Genomic DNA, 14,154 nt, shown 5'->3' on the forward strand with positions numbered 1-14,154 from the left:
TCACAAAGTTCGCTCCGGCATTCCTGATTCACGCTGGAAAAAGAGCAACTCCTGGCCTTATAAACAATAATTTACTAGCTGGGATTGCTTAATATTGGCTGTATATGAGATGAGGATTGCATTATGTTCCGTGATTTTAATAGGAATCTGGAAAATGACATGAAGCATTCAAGGACATGACTCCATCATTGTAATTATACCCATGATTAATGATGACAAGCATTATGGTAAAGAGATTTATCATAAATGGATGTACTATAGGTATTATTTTATAATTTGTTAGGAGAAATGAAGGTCAAGTTGTAACTATAACTCATTGCCCACCTTTGATGGGGACAGGCGTCCAATAAACTGGTCAGCCTCTCCCAGTTTAAATGGAATGGACATCTATCATCATCAAGGATAGTGAATGAGTTTTTCAAAATTGCGTTTAATGTTTGTTTACCTGCCTTATCATTTTTATGTTTGTTTGAGATCTGTCTCGGTCATAAGACAGCCAATAAGTTAAGTTTAATATTTAATTTTGTTAAGTTCCGTCAAAAACTAAACAAATACATCATCTTAAAATAAAAAAACACAATAATGACACATATTGACAAAGATGCTTCCGTGACAGCAAACTAATGATAACACATTAAGTACTACAATATTCGAAGGAAACAATAAACCTTATAATATTCAATGATGTCAGCCAGAAATGTCAGGCTTTCATTGCATCATTTTAACTAGTGGTGTTCTCTAAAAGTGTTTCCACGCCTTCAACCGTACTCTACGCCCCCTTCCAAAGCTTTCCGTCCAATCATCACAGTCCTCATCTGCAGCACACAGCTATAAAAACGGTCCAATTTGGTCTACGGCACACAACAACAAGATCAGCAATCCGAACAAAAAAGAACCAAAGATGAAGACGCTTCAGATAGTCGTCCTCGCCCCCGCGCTGCTCCTGAACCTGACAGCGGGTTTTGCCGTTAACCGAGGGGACCAGATTGCCTCTTGGGATGAGGTCAACGTGGTGGCCCACGGCCTGCTGCAGCTGGGTCAGGGTCTCAAAGAGCACGTCGACAAAACCAAAGCTCAGATGAGAGATGTCAACGGCCGACTGAAAGCCTTCAACGCCACCATCGCCGCACTGGAGAAGAAACAGCGCGAGCAAGATGAAGCCCTGAAGGCCAGAAGGGAAGAAGAGTCCGATGACATCCATTCCCGCATCAACACGCTCCAGGAGAAAGTAGACGAAGTGCTTACAGGGACACCCCGAGTTGAGTCCAGGGACAATTCAACAATGTCATTCATCCAGGTGAGCAGAAAAAAGAAAAAAAAGCAGAAGGCCTCCGCTCGGAGCCCAAAAGAAATCATGCTCATGTTGAAAGTTTCTTCTCATTTCCAGAGAGTCATGTCAGCGCAGAATAGACGCATTGACCAGCTGTCGGACAAGATCAGGCAGCAACAAGACAAACTTGACAAGCAGAGTTTATACCTGCAGATGCTACAGAACAAAGTGAGTGTCTGCAAATGCCCGGTGCTGAAACACAACGGGGCGCTCTCGTTCATTTCCGCTGACGGACTGTATCATAATTCCAGGTTGCGCATCGGGCAGTAAAATTCCTCAGGCGCAGGGATGAGGAGATGATACTGAGGGGAGACGCGGCGTCCACTGATGACAAAACAGGTAATTGCTACCAGGCTGAAAAAGTCTATTTACTACCATACAAACCAATTTCGGCATACTTTACTTCGCCCTATGCAATCGGACAAAAACAACCTAACTTTGAACTTTGACAGTTGTGGTTAAAGGTTGTCATGACCAGCGGTTTTAAAGCACCACCTTTTTAAAAGAAAAGTAAACCTTTGCTCCTAAAAGTACAAAGTCTGATTTGTTGGAAGGTCTGTTTGCAGACGGTCCAAAGTTCGGGAAAATCAGGGCCTTCCGCTCAACAGTCTTATCTTTCTTTCTACTTAGCACCAAATTTGGAGAAAATAGTAACAGCTGAAGAGTTTTGCAACCAACTGACGTGTCTGTTGTGTTTGTTCAGGTTTGGCTCGAGACTGCCACGATCTGTTTGTTCAAGGACAACGAGAAAGTGGCATCTACACAATCCATGCACAGAACTTGCCGCCATTCCAGGTCTATTGTGATATGAACTTAGGTGAGTCCAAAACCAGAAATCTCTCTTGATCTTGATTGCTAACTTTCAACCTGAGAACTCAAATTGTCTTAATCTTCACAGAAGGTGGATGGACTGTCATCCAGAGAAGAACTGACGGCTCCCAAAACTTTAATCAGAATTGGGAAGGCTACAAAAAAGGCTTTGGCAGTCTGAATGGTAAGACCACACCCAACAAGTATATGTGAAATCATTCACACATGACCGAACACCATTAAGAGAAATACTAACTGTTTCCTTCCCCCTCAGGTGAATTTTGGCTCGGCTTAGAGAACATTCACATCATTTCCACACAAGGCCAGTACCTGCTGCAGGTTGAGGTCACCGATTGGGCAGGACAAACTCAATCAACACGCTATCGTGTAAATCTTGATGGTGAGGAGAAAAACTACGCTCTCCACATCGTGGAGGATTCTTCTTCAGGAGTGGAAGGGGAAAGCTTTCTGTTAGGAACCTCAGGTCTTCCATTTTCCACTGCCGACCGAGACAATGATCTAAATGCGGACGTCAACTGTTCTGAGGTTCACTCAGGTAAGATTTTCAGTTAACATGTTGACTCCACATACGATAGATTGACAGCCTGAATTTCTAACTGTGTATTATGTATTATAGGAGGCTGGTGGTTCAACAGCTGCGGCTCCTCAAATCTGAACGGAAAATACCCCAAAAGGTCCAACCCGCTGAGGTGGCAACCCAAGAAGATGTTTTGGACCAATTCAAAGGGACAAAGACAATCTTTGAGAAAAACTCTTATGAAGCTTGCCCCCATTTCAATAAACCAATAGTAGTCTTACGTAAAATGCAGCAAGGGACAAAAGAAAGCTGGAAAACAACTAAAGACTGAACCTAAGAAAGAAAAAAAAAAGCACATTTCTCTTTTTTTTTGTTATTGCACTGAATCATTTCTATGCTATGCTGTAAGATTCCTCTTTGTCACATTGACAGTTGTATTCCCTTTGTAAGGGCTTAAAAAACACAAACGTATAAGCTATTTGTTTTTCTATCCAATATTCTTTGTTTCACATATATTTCAAAGGATTGAATAAAAATCATGCTTTTTTTCTAAAGCTTTGTGTATTATATAGTTGTACTAAAATATTATACCCTGTTCTGATCACTGGTCTATCACAAGTACGCAAAGAGAAGTATTAATACTTCAATTAGCCTCTACACAAGGAGTGGTCTTGTTCCTTATAAATGCTCTTTATCTGTCAATTTTTTCTTGCTTATCTTGTTCAGACAGCAACACAGAGAGTGAAGACAGACTGTATGCAAAGAGTTCTGTCATGGTGCCTTGCACTCTTTTTTTTCCTTGTGCAAATGTTTGATTTGCTTGTAATGCTTTATTGCTGTACAAACATCTCTCTGTGGATAGTGTTAAGAGTGTTATTTTTGTAAGATTATAACACATGGGGATTTTCTATAGAAATGCATAAATGTCTACACTGTAAGGGAGCTATGTTAACTTCATTTGTGGAACTTTGCCAAATAAATTTGAAAAGAAAAACATGGCGGCTGGGAGTAGAGTTTGGCATTTGTTCACTGCATAGCAAAACGTTGAAGTGCATCCTTATATTAGGGTCGTTTGACGGAGTTCTCAGTGAAATGTTTTTTTTATATATATTTTAGTTTAACCTTACATGTGTAAGTAATAAGGTGATGTGACTGGATAGGCTTGAAAAATGTCATTTATCTTTATATGAGTTTATATTTGAAGATTCCCACTGTTTCAAGACACTCCCAGTCATTCAAATGTATTTGCTTTCAGCTAAAATACGAGCAAAAAAAACTTTTTAATAACTGAGAAATAAGGAATAAAACAAAACAGAAAAAAATATGTTGTATCTTTTATCATATTGGTTTACCACCACAATGAAAAATAAATAGTAAGTTCACCATTTGCAAATCAATTACATTTTACGAAATGTTACTGCACTTAAAGTAAGAAAGGACCAAACCAAGTTTCTTTTTGTAAAATAATGTGTGTTCGAAAAGAGGAACATATCAGTTTTTTTTATCAAATCAATAAATAGCATGAAATTCCTTAAAACTTCCCAGGAAAAATTGTTAAAGCCAGAGGAAAGCTGACTTTGATTTGCTATTTTTGCCCTTCATAAAAACAAGAAAATGCAATAGGAAAATAAAAACAGCACCTCGATCTGATGAATTAAACTCCACATCAGTGTTATCAGAGGTTCTCCTGGAGGAAGTGCAAAAGCGTAATTGCATAATGTTCTGCAGACTTTGAACACTTGATGTTATGGCGTTCGTTGGGATAAACCTAAAGACAAGGAACCATAATATTTAAACAAAAGCTGGATTGCAAAAGTCTTCACTTCTTACCCCGTCAAGACATTTTGGGACCGCATCGTTCACATAACTATCTTATCATGAAAAGAACAGCTAGAGTTAATCACTAATGCGTAGCTGTGTCTGTCACTGATGTTTTAAATACTATTTCACTCTGTAATGTTTGTTCAGTTAACAGAAGGAAATGAACACACATTCATTGATAATGATTCTTATAATGACAAACCTCATTGAGGAAATGCTTTTACCTGAAGGTTGTATGGTTTCCCTATGCGTATGAGTTGGGATACAAGAAAGTTGGTATGGAAAAAATGGACATTCTTGTCAAGAAATCCATGCAGGATCAGAAGTCTGTTTGGTCTGTGGGGTGTCACAGCGAAAGGGTTTGAGATTCTATGCAGTGGTCAATGTACATACACATAAACAATCTCTAGATATCCTAGTTAGTATAACGGTATAACCTCTAGAAATCCTATTTAATCTACAACAAAAAACATGGGTCTGTTTTAAATCATTTTGTTGGGAACTAGAAAACAACATATACTATAGGTTACTAAATGTGATTTAAAATTCGGATAATTGTGACTATTGAAAAATTATTTCATAAATGTGATGAAACCTATCATCAATGTTGTTTCTGACTAAAATCTTACCCTTCTTTACAAAAGAAATTATTTCATTAGCAAATTTGCAGATTTTTTTTAACAAATAATTTATAGTGCTGTTAAAAATTACTTTAAGCCAAGATGACAAAAGATGAGATGTAGAAGAAATCCAGTATTTTTGACATGTTTTGTACTACTATCCTAATTCGGCATTGTGAACCAAAGTTGCTGAATTTGGAAATGAAGAGACTTACTCATTAGGGAACTTGTTGACATTAAGTGCAACAGAGCAAGCGTCGTAACCTTCCTGGTTGTTTTCAGGGGTATCCAAGTACCGCTCAGTAAAAGCAGTGTCATAGGCCGTCCACAATGTCACTGGTGCCCCTGCAACAGCAACCTAGACAAACCAGATGCCTTTCAAGAATTTATGTTGAGTCTAAAACATCTATTTGTTTTACCTTGAAAATGTCAGGTCTGTGAATAAGAGCCATGAGAGAAACAAAGCCTCCGTATGACCAACCATGGATGGCAACGCGATTCAAGTCCACAAACTTGTATTGGTCTGCTATATAGTGCAAACCTTCCACTTGGTCTTCAACCTCCACTTGACCCTGTTAAACAAATACAGGGTATAGAATATAAAGGATGAACACCTGTAACAAATTCTACATAAAAGGAAGAAAATACAATTGAGAGGCTATGCCTTCTGATGAATTCACAATTAAATACCATATTTTTCTTCAAAGCTCCTTGAAACTTGAGTCCTCGCTGGCAGGAACCCCGACCGTCAATGACAAGCACAACGTAACCACGAGACGCCAACTTGGTCAGAAGGTGATATTTTATGCCTTGATATGAGTTATTCACCAACTGGACCTGATAAAGAATATATATAGTATATATAAATATATCCCTAAAGTAGGTCCTCAATACAAAATTGTTTTGTTCATCTAAAATTGTTTTATATACATATCTTAAGTGCATTTATTTTAAATTCCACTCCCAATTGTCAGTATATATATTTTTTTCCCTTTCAACAGAGTTGATGGTATCTAGCGTCCCCTAGTGACTAGCCTTCAATGCATTTAGAGCAGGGGTTGGGAACCTTTTTGACAGAGAGAGCCATAAACAATTCATATTTTCGAACGTTATTTCTTGAGAACCATTCTCAGAATTGAAAAGTAAAAATATATGAAAAGTGTGTTTTTTTTTCTTATTTCACCACCTTTAAAGTACAAAAAGTCGGAATTATTTTGAGAACATTGTTATGCTGTTGGTAATAAATCAGTCTCAATGATATTGCTCGCATGCAGTACAAAATTATGATTAAAGTGGTCGTAGAGGTAGTGTCAATTCCACAGTGTCGACATGACGCTCCTATTGGTGTGTTTGGGACTCAGCTCTCTCACCATTGATTTCCATATCTGACCTTACAGGTTAGTGGAGAGCCATATGCGCCTATGGAAAGAGCCACATATGGCTCCCGAGTCATAGGTTCCCTGATCTAGAGTAGTAATTGTTTACAGTTAGGGTGAGGATTCGAAACCTTGGGATTGCCGTTGGCAAAGACGACAGTGGGATGTTTCCTCCCTTGGACCAAACTGTGAGGTTTGTACAAGAGTCCATAAAGCTGAAAGCCAGACTTCCCCATGAAGCTAAAGATTTCAGGATGCGTGGGATCAGGTGAATAACCTGAAAGTGAATATATACATCTGATAATCCATTACGAAGAAGAATAAAAAGAACCAAAACAAAGACATGTTTTTTTTGTTATTCCTACAATTTTCCTAATTATTTCATAATATATGCTATCGTCATTCATTCATTTTTCGTAGCACTTATTCTCACAACCGTCACGGGGGTGCTGGAGTCTATCCCAGTCAAGTATGGGCACCAGGCGGGGGAGACCCTGAATTGGTGGCCAGCCAATCGCAGGGCGCAAGGAGACAGACAATCATTCACGCTCACCAGTAGGCTTCATCAGATTTCCCCAGAACTCCGGCTTTTTGCGCAGTGGGTCGCCATATGTGTTGTTCAGCTTGTAGATGCTCACACGAGGGATGCTGGTCAGGCTGCTGTAGCGGCTCACAAACATGTCAAATGTCTGCGCATATGAACAAACACAGGGGGTTTCAGCACATTGGAGATCTTCCAACACCATTGCACATTTGATCAAATAACTGGATCTGCATGTCTATACAGAAAACTGCCTCAGCAGCAAAGATATGCATTTGCTTGTTGTGTTGTATTGTGTTATTTGTTTGTGTTATGTATACGTACAGGGCTCACAGTGCAGCTGTGAGAAAAACCAGGTTTAGTAAGACGCATGATTCCTCCAGGTGAATCGTAGTTCACAACATACAAGTGATGTTCCAAGGGGGAGTCTTTTGTTCCGTGGAAGTACACCAGCTTTTCTGTCTCATCTATCCAAATATGAGGTCTGGAAAGCCGCTGCATCAAACACAACAAACCCAAGATTTGAAAATGGAAGGGAAATCTTCATTATGTTTGACTGTAAAAAAACATTTCTTGCAAAGATCTACACATTAAATATAAATCTTTTTCATATGATTTAGAGTACATTTTTGATATGCAAAAAACCAAAAAAAACTATTTGCAGGTATATGTTGGTCCAGTTAAACCACCCTAACGATTAAAGATTACAGTGCAGAGTACACTTTGGCTTCATAAACTTGTTATATTCAGCCTTTTTTTACTGGGATTGTCATTAATGATATAAAAAAAACTAAACAAAAACAAAAAAAACTGTTTTCAAGACCCCCCCCCCCCCCTTTGGAGAGTACAGTGAGTGAGAAACACATCTAAGAAAGCAATTTTCCATCCATTCTTGACTGACACGCATAAACACTAACCATTGTCATTATTATCAATACAACCTTTTTGATTGAGAAACCTAGTGATCCTATGAATCTGTTTTTCTGAATCTGTTATTTTGAGCAGGGTTATTTCTGTGTTTTTCTTGAATCCTTGACTCAACATACAGGTGCAAGAGAGACACAGTCAATTAAGTTAGGAGGAACAACCCTTACCGCATGATTGGTCAACACTTCCCATTTCCCACTCGTCAGTGCCACCTTCTGCTTGATTGGACATTTGAAATGATCTGCGGTTGATAGAAAATAGCACAAAAGGAAATATTAAATAAGGAATTTTAGGATTAGATACTGTCGACTTAGCACAACAGTACCTTGAGAGTATGTGTAACCACTGGCCCAACTGTAACAGCCACGCTCCAATAATGTTGTGATTTTGTAGAGATGGCAGAAACCTGTTTCAGACTCATTTGCAGTGATGAATGTAATCTCGTTGTCACTGCTTTGGCTGAATGGGTAGAAAATATTGTGGACCTATATGAAACAAATTGCAGTTCGTCATAAGTCCATATATGCATATGTAATAGGGGTCTGTGTACATACATTGATCCATATGTCGTTGAAAACTTGGTAAATGATGAGCGGGTGAGTTGTGTTCTCAACAGCCAGAAGACTCCTCAGTCTAGTAGTCACGTCCTGGTCCACGGGAATGAAGAGTGACAAAGGGAATAGGACCAATTGGAGATGCTGCTGCCGTCGGTTCATCAAAGCTGCCCATACACTATCAAGTGATAAAGAGTCATTATCTGAACTTCAGTAATCAAGGAATTTAATACAAAATAACAGTGCTTACTGGAACAGAACTTACTATCGACCATCTTTAGTCCATCCAGCTTGGGTGATGTATTCAACCATGGGGAACAAGCTTGTGAAGGGCAAAAGTAACTCTTTATCTTGTGTGCTGACAATCTAGAGGTGGGCAAATATGGAAGTGATTAAAAAAAATGATGCAAACAAAACCTGTGCACTCTTAAAAACAAGTGTAAACTTACATTGCCAAGACTATTTATCTTGATTTCAACTAATTTTAGAGTAACAGCTGGATTCTTGCGGCCTGAAAATAAGCATGGTTACATACCGGCATACTGTATCTTGTGACAGAATTAACCACAAATTAAGACTTGTTTAGGTCATAAGAATCAGTGTTTGTAATATCTATAATCTATGGATCAATTATGCCAAAATTAAAATCTCAAAATAATGAAGATTCATAGTGGGGTTCAAGAAAGTTATGTTTATTGAATTGATAATTTTAAGTTGTTATGTTATGTGTTTACATGCATGTGTTTGTATGTTTTTCTTACCTATGCACTTGTCCTTGAATAACAATAGAATTTTTTGTGTGTTATTCTTTTTAATGGTGTAATAAATGTGTTTCTGATATGTTTTCTCTTTCTATGTGTTTCTCTTAAATACTACATACTATATATATTTGTAAATCCTTGTAGATTTTAATGTGTTTAGTTGGTAGTATCAGGAACTTTGAACAGGATTAAAGCTTTTACATGTATAAATGTGTCTCAATTTATGAAAAATACATGTTAGAAAACCACTTCTGCAACCAATTCATTTTGTAAGTATATAGAAGTATACCACTGTACATGCAATGCACAAAATCTATTATAAAAAGTGGTAGTGCCCTCTTGTGAGGGAACATTAACTTACAGCTTCTTAAAACCAATGAATGGAAACACAATTTCTAATGGGATACAAGAAAATAAAGCCAAAAGTGACTAAGCAGTACCTGCACGTGGGTATCGGTAAACATCACTGGTACTTTCTTCCTGAGCTGGAGATGGCACGTGGATGATGTCAACTTCAGACTCATCCACTTCTTCATAGAAAATCATCAGTGTTTTTCCACCTTCTGATTCTAAAAATAAAAAGACCTGATTTGTAAACTACGGCAACGTTTTTAAAATGATTGCTCACCATTTTGTGCAGCTGGACACCACCAGTGTCCGGTGAAACGGTGGAATTCTTTTTGAGTGACAATAGGAGCAACACCAGCAGTTTTGCAATCCTCATTTGGTTTGCCAGTGCCTGAAATTATGTTGCTCAGTCATTCGGTTCACCAAAGAAAAGCTGATATCATGAGACTGTTTGATAGTTTCACCTTGATGGCTGAAGGTCAGTCTCTTTTCTTCACTTGTCTCAATGTTGGTAAGCCAAATGTCATTTTTGTGAACAAAACTGATCAAGTTCGATTCGGTGGGACAGATTTTGGCATCTGTGTGTGCCCCTGTACATTGAGTCCTAATCTCATGCGGGGTTATTGGAATTTGCTGCATGCAAAAAGAGAAACAGGTAAGTATCACTGTGTACACCCTTGTCTTAATCCTGGTTGTCATTGGCTGTACACACAATCCGGACGTCCAATCCATTTGACCAGCTAACTAAATGTATATTATTGTATATTGATAAGAATGATCAAATTATGACTATGTAGTATTAAGAACCATTGATAAAAGCTTTCAATTCAACTCAATATATCAAAAATGCAGTTTATCAAAAATGTATACAGTCTTGAAATACAATTTTCAAAAGCAAAATGAAAAAATACCATACAATTCAGTGTAGTGGCAAAGAGCTGGGATCGGTTGTTTACATATTAACCATAACATGTCATTACTGCACTTTTAATCAAATTATCAGGTGCTGTTAACTTATACTTTTTATACTTTCATTTACATGTTTCCGCGTGGCGGATAGGGTGGGACCATCTGCAGCCAGGTGGCCCGCAAGGCTTATAAAGAATTTGGTGGCTTTACATAGTGTTAAAAACATGTTAAAATTTTGTTACTCACTTTAAAATCATTGTCTGAGTTGTCATTGCAGTAGTATAGCTTTCTGTTGGCCTGGAAGAGAACCAGTCCTGTTGTTTGGTGACAGAGATAGGACGTGATGCCAGACACATCTAAGTACATCTTCTCTGACAGTAGCTCCTTCTTACGGGAAAAAATGTGAGACTTTGCCTAAAATCATAGAATCAGAGAAACATATTATATTGGGGCTATTTGAACATTTTTACAGATTATATTTTTTTCTGTTTGGTTCTGCTCCCCTGACTTGCTGCATCTCAGGCCATAGACAGACTTAACAAAACAATTGCCCACACTTGCCAATAAATCAAATCCCACTTTGTATTTGTCAGACCAAATCCAAGTTAATACCAAGGTAACTTAACAGGAATTGTGGTTCAGTGTTGAAGCAATGAAACCTGTTGAAACCTTGAAATATGAGGCCAATCTGTATTCAGTATCACTAAATCACTAACATTTACTATGTGTATCACAATACAAATATGCATACCTGAAAGGGATCGAGTAGATGCTTGCTTGGTAAAATGAGGAGTGGTTCTTTTTGTATGTTCCCGGGAATACCTGAGTAGAATAAATAATTTTCCCTATAGGGGTACTGCATACCTGAGGGCAAGGGGAAAAGGTGACTCAGAGATCATAAACTAGACTCTAGTTTAGAGGATACCTTTTGCATGTGTAATCAGTTGCTTAAAGTCAGGTGCTACTTATTTTACAAGAAACATCAATATGTATGGGAGTGAGAGGTAACAGGGGTAAAAATCCACTCCCCATTCATGCATTAGCTTACTGCAGAAAGTATACCAAACATATAATAATATTGCTAAGGGAATCAACAAACTGACAATTCTTATTGCCATGCGATCTACTGGTAGATCGCGATCTACGTATTGAACACCCCTGGTCAAGAGCATCGAAAACAACCCATTTCAAAGACTCAAAAATTTCCCCCAATGTCTGCTCCATGTCAAAATTGCATTAGCTTAATAGAGATCATATTTGGCTATTTTAGTGGGATACAGAGCAGTGAACCATCACAGCACAGTTCTAACACTATAATATATCGACAATATTTACCTGTGATTTTCTCATTTGGTTGGGTTTAGTCTGTTAACTGTGAATGAATCCCATTGCAGTCTACTTTTTTTGTGTGTGTCAAAAATTTTGACTAATTGTAATTGAACCACTTCACTTTTTTGTCTTATTGAAACATGTTTTCTCAACCCTGTTGAATGAAGACAGTCTACATCTATCATTTAAGCAATCACCTTAAATTACAGTTTTTGGTCTTTGCCTCTTACCTAGATAATAGAGCCGAGGAGAACGTGAACTGTCCTGAACAAATTGGAAGTCATGTGGCTCTTGTGGCATATTAATCAGGAAACCTGTCTTCTTGGGGGTGTCATGAATTATTTTTTGCAGACCAGCCCATGTGTGCTTTTGCACTCGAAAATTGTTAGAAATCACATCCTCCATCTCCACAACTTCTATGCTGTCCGAGAGCTCGTCAAATACCGGAATGGTTGACAACACCTCGTTAATGCTGTGGGCAGACATTCAGAAAACAATCAGAGCTGGATAAAAAAATAGATTTTCCAAGATACAGTGGGAGGTCCAAAAAAGGGCTACTACACACACAATTCCTTTAACCGTCCATACCCATGAAGTAAATTAAAAGCACAAAATGTTTTGTCATGTTTCAATCACAGCAACATTTTCCTGGGTTTTAGCCACCTTGTATTAGTGAATATTACATTTTATTTTTTAATATGAAGGGGTGGTTAAATTCTTCTAAAATTGTAGTTACACCAGAGAAAGTCATGCAAATAAGTGATCAATTGAAAAATTATCCAGACCTGCCCCGATTGCCTTCTTTTTTGTCTTCAGTTTTCAGCCTCTTCACAATATGCATGAACCGCTCAATGGCCCTGAACCAATTTTGATTCCCTAAAAAAACAGACAGGGCTAAAATCAAATAAAGTCAACAAGTTAAAATACAAAGCATGACCAACAACCAGCTCTAACTAAAACATTACACAGAAAATGTCTAAACTCATTTGCTATCAACAGGTTAAATTTTCCATTACTATATTGGTGGGTCCATTGTGAGAATTTGTCCGGGTCCTGCTTCATCGTGGAGCTGTGACTCTTCAGCCTTTGGCCCAAATGTCCAGCTAGATGATCATGCTTTGGAGTCTGCCTGTGTGTGAGATCAATTCTGCTACGTCTGTGACAGTACTTTGACAAATGTAACACACTCACTATACTTTTGACAAAGCACTGTATACTGCAAACTGCTCTGTTGCTTGGGGCTGCATGAATATACATGAAATATACAAATGCTCAACCAGCCTAGTGGTCAACCCATAAGACACAGGCAAAAATAAGTCTGCTTTGTCCACAGATAACAGAGAAATGCCCACAAAAAAAAGTGCATACACCCCAAATAACATCACGAGCGGCGATTTTTCTGGAACTAGGCCGGTAAATTATCATGACAAACCAATGCTCTCACCTTTAATGTAGCTGTAAAGGCAAATCTGGGTAATCTGGGCATAAGTAGAAATAATCAGAACCATATAAACATGTGTATGCTCACTGTCTTAACTGTTATTTTGATAATAATGTTCTGTAATATTTTTATGGTATTATATTGAGACTAACGTTAGAAAAATCTATTTTGTTCAATAATAATAAAAAATATAATTAAATAGAATATATTTTAAAAAATAAACAAATGAGGGCACCACACATGCTTACCACTTGTTTTAATTTGTCCTTTTTGCATAAGTGCAAAACGCACCCACAACAGCCACCTGAGGGAAGTCTACACCTTTAAATAAAAAAAAAAACAAGCAAAGTGTACATTTTAGTACAAAATTCCATTTTAAAAAATTGCACAGTTTGTGTATAATATATATCTATAATCTCAATTTCAAATAAACTTGAAAGGCTCCAAGTAAACAATACTGACCAAATAAAAACAATTTCCCCAGAATTTAAAGCTGGAGAAATGAGAAACCCTGTTTTCATTTGTGTCAACCATAAATATACATATTTATATGCAAGTTTCTTTCCATATATTCTATGTGCTAGTGTTTCAAGAGACAATCAAAATTATTGCAAAGTTGTTTCAGTTCTACTATAAAACATTGTCGAAGTATCGGACATAAAAGCCTCTTTCTCAAGAATTTTCCTTAAATTAGGTAAAGAAAAATATTTGTACAACTCTTTTGACAAAACTGGAAGACCTACTTTTGTGGAGGTTCCCATTTGAGAATGTGCATTCAAAACAATCCATCCAATGATTCAACACACACTTCCCTGACTCATCCCCACCCAAATGCCCCCCCCCCCCACC

General features: G+C 37.8%; 2 protein-coding genes across 2 annotated transcripts; one reads left to right on the plus strand and one right to left on the minus strand.

The window, feature by feature from the left end:
• The first annotated feature begins 855 nt into the window (after nucleotides 1-855).
• Nucleotides 856-3,677, plus strand: LOC144197188 (angiopoietin-related protein 4-like). The gene is made up of 7 exons (XM_077717839.1): nucleotides 856-1,297; nucleotides 1,388-1,498; nucleotides 1,582-1,669; nucleotides 2,034-2,147; nucleotides 2,229-2,324; nucleotides 2,415-2,696; nucleotides 2,778-3,677. Exons 1-7 carry the CDS (start codon nucleotides 902-904, stop codon nucleotides 2,948-2,950), a joined length of 1,260 nt encoding a protein of 419 aa, XP_077573965.1. The 5' UTR covers nucleotides 856-901; the 3' UTR covers nucleotides 2,951-3,677.
• Nucleotides 3,678-4,284: 607 nt separating this feature from the next.
• On the minus strand, nucleotides 4,285-14,124 carry LOC144196644 (dipeptidyl peptidase 9-like). The gene is made up of 22 exons (XM_077717002.1): nucleotides 13,554-14,124; nucleotides 12,881-12,993; nucleotides 12,650-12,740; nucleotides 12,095-12,336; nucleotides 11,287-11,399; nucleotides 10,782-10,949; nucleotides 10,091-10,259; nucleotides 9,907-10,017; nucleotides 9,719-9,847; nucleotides 8,967-9,028; nucleotides 8,783-8,883; nucleotides 8,518-8,695; nucleotides 8,289-8,448; nucleotides 8,133-8,204; nucleotides 7,361-7,521; nucleotides 7,049-7,184; nucleotides 6,627-6,772; nucleotides 5,810-5,956; nucleotides 5,539-5,691; nucleotides 5,335-5,477; nucleotides 4,724-4,835; nucleotides 4,285-4,446 (listed from the first exon to the last, which is right to left on the minus strand). Exons 2-22 carry the CDS (start codon nucleotides 12,924-12,926, stop codon nucleotides 4,354-4,356), a joined length of 2,733 nt encoding a protein of 910 aa, XP_077573128.1. The 5' UTR covers nucleotides 12,927-12,993; nucleotides 13,554-14,124; the 3' UTR covers nucleotides 4,285-4,353.
• Between the last annotated feature and the right edge of the window lie 30 nt (nucleotides 14,125-14,154).

This window comes from Stigmatopora nigra, chromosome 5 (genome assembly GCF_051989575.1).
Source record: "Stigmatopora nigra isolate UIUO_SnigA chromosome 5, RoL_Snig_1.1, whole genome shotgun sequence".
Classification (NCBI taxonomy): Eukaryota; Metazoa; Chordata; class Actinopteri; order Syngnathiformes; family Syngnathidae; genus Stigmatopora; species Stigmatopora nigra.

Bases quoted from the DNA above. Each gene is read 5' to 3' on its own strand.
- LOC144197188 (XM_077717839.1), top strand. From the start codon at position 902: ATGAAGACGCTTCAGATAGTCGTCCTCGCCCCCGCGCTGCTCCTGAAC. The intron at 1,499-1,581 runs GTGAGTGTCTGC...TCATAATTCCAG, and splicing joins TGCAGATGCTACAGAACAAA to GTTGCGCATCGGGCAGTAAA. The intron at 1,670-2,033 runs GTAATTGCTACC...GTGTTTGTTCAG, and splicing joins GTCCACTGATGACAAAACAG to GTTTGGCTCGAGACTGCCAC.
- LOC144196644 (XM_077717002.1), bottom strand. From the start codon at position 12,926: ATGAAGCAGGACCCGGACAAATTCTCACAATGGACCCACCAATATA. The intron at 7,522-8,132 runs CGGTAAGGGTTG...AGCGGCTTTCCA, and splicing joins GGAAGTGTTGACCAATCATG to GACCTCATATTTGGATAGAT. The intron at 4,447-4,723 runs GTAAAAGCATTT...CCTTGTCTTTAG, and splicing joins GGAAACCATACAACCTTCAG to GTTTATCCCAACGAACGCCA.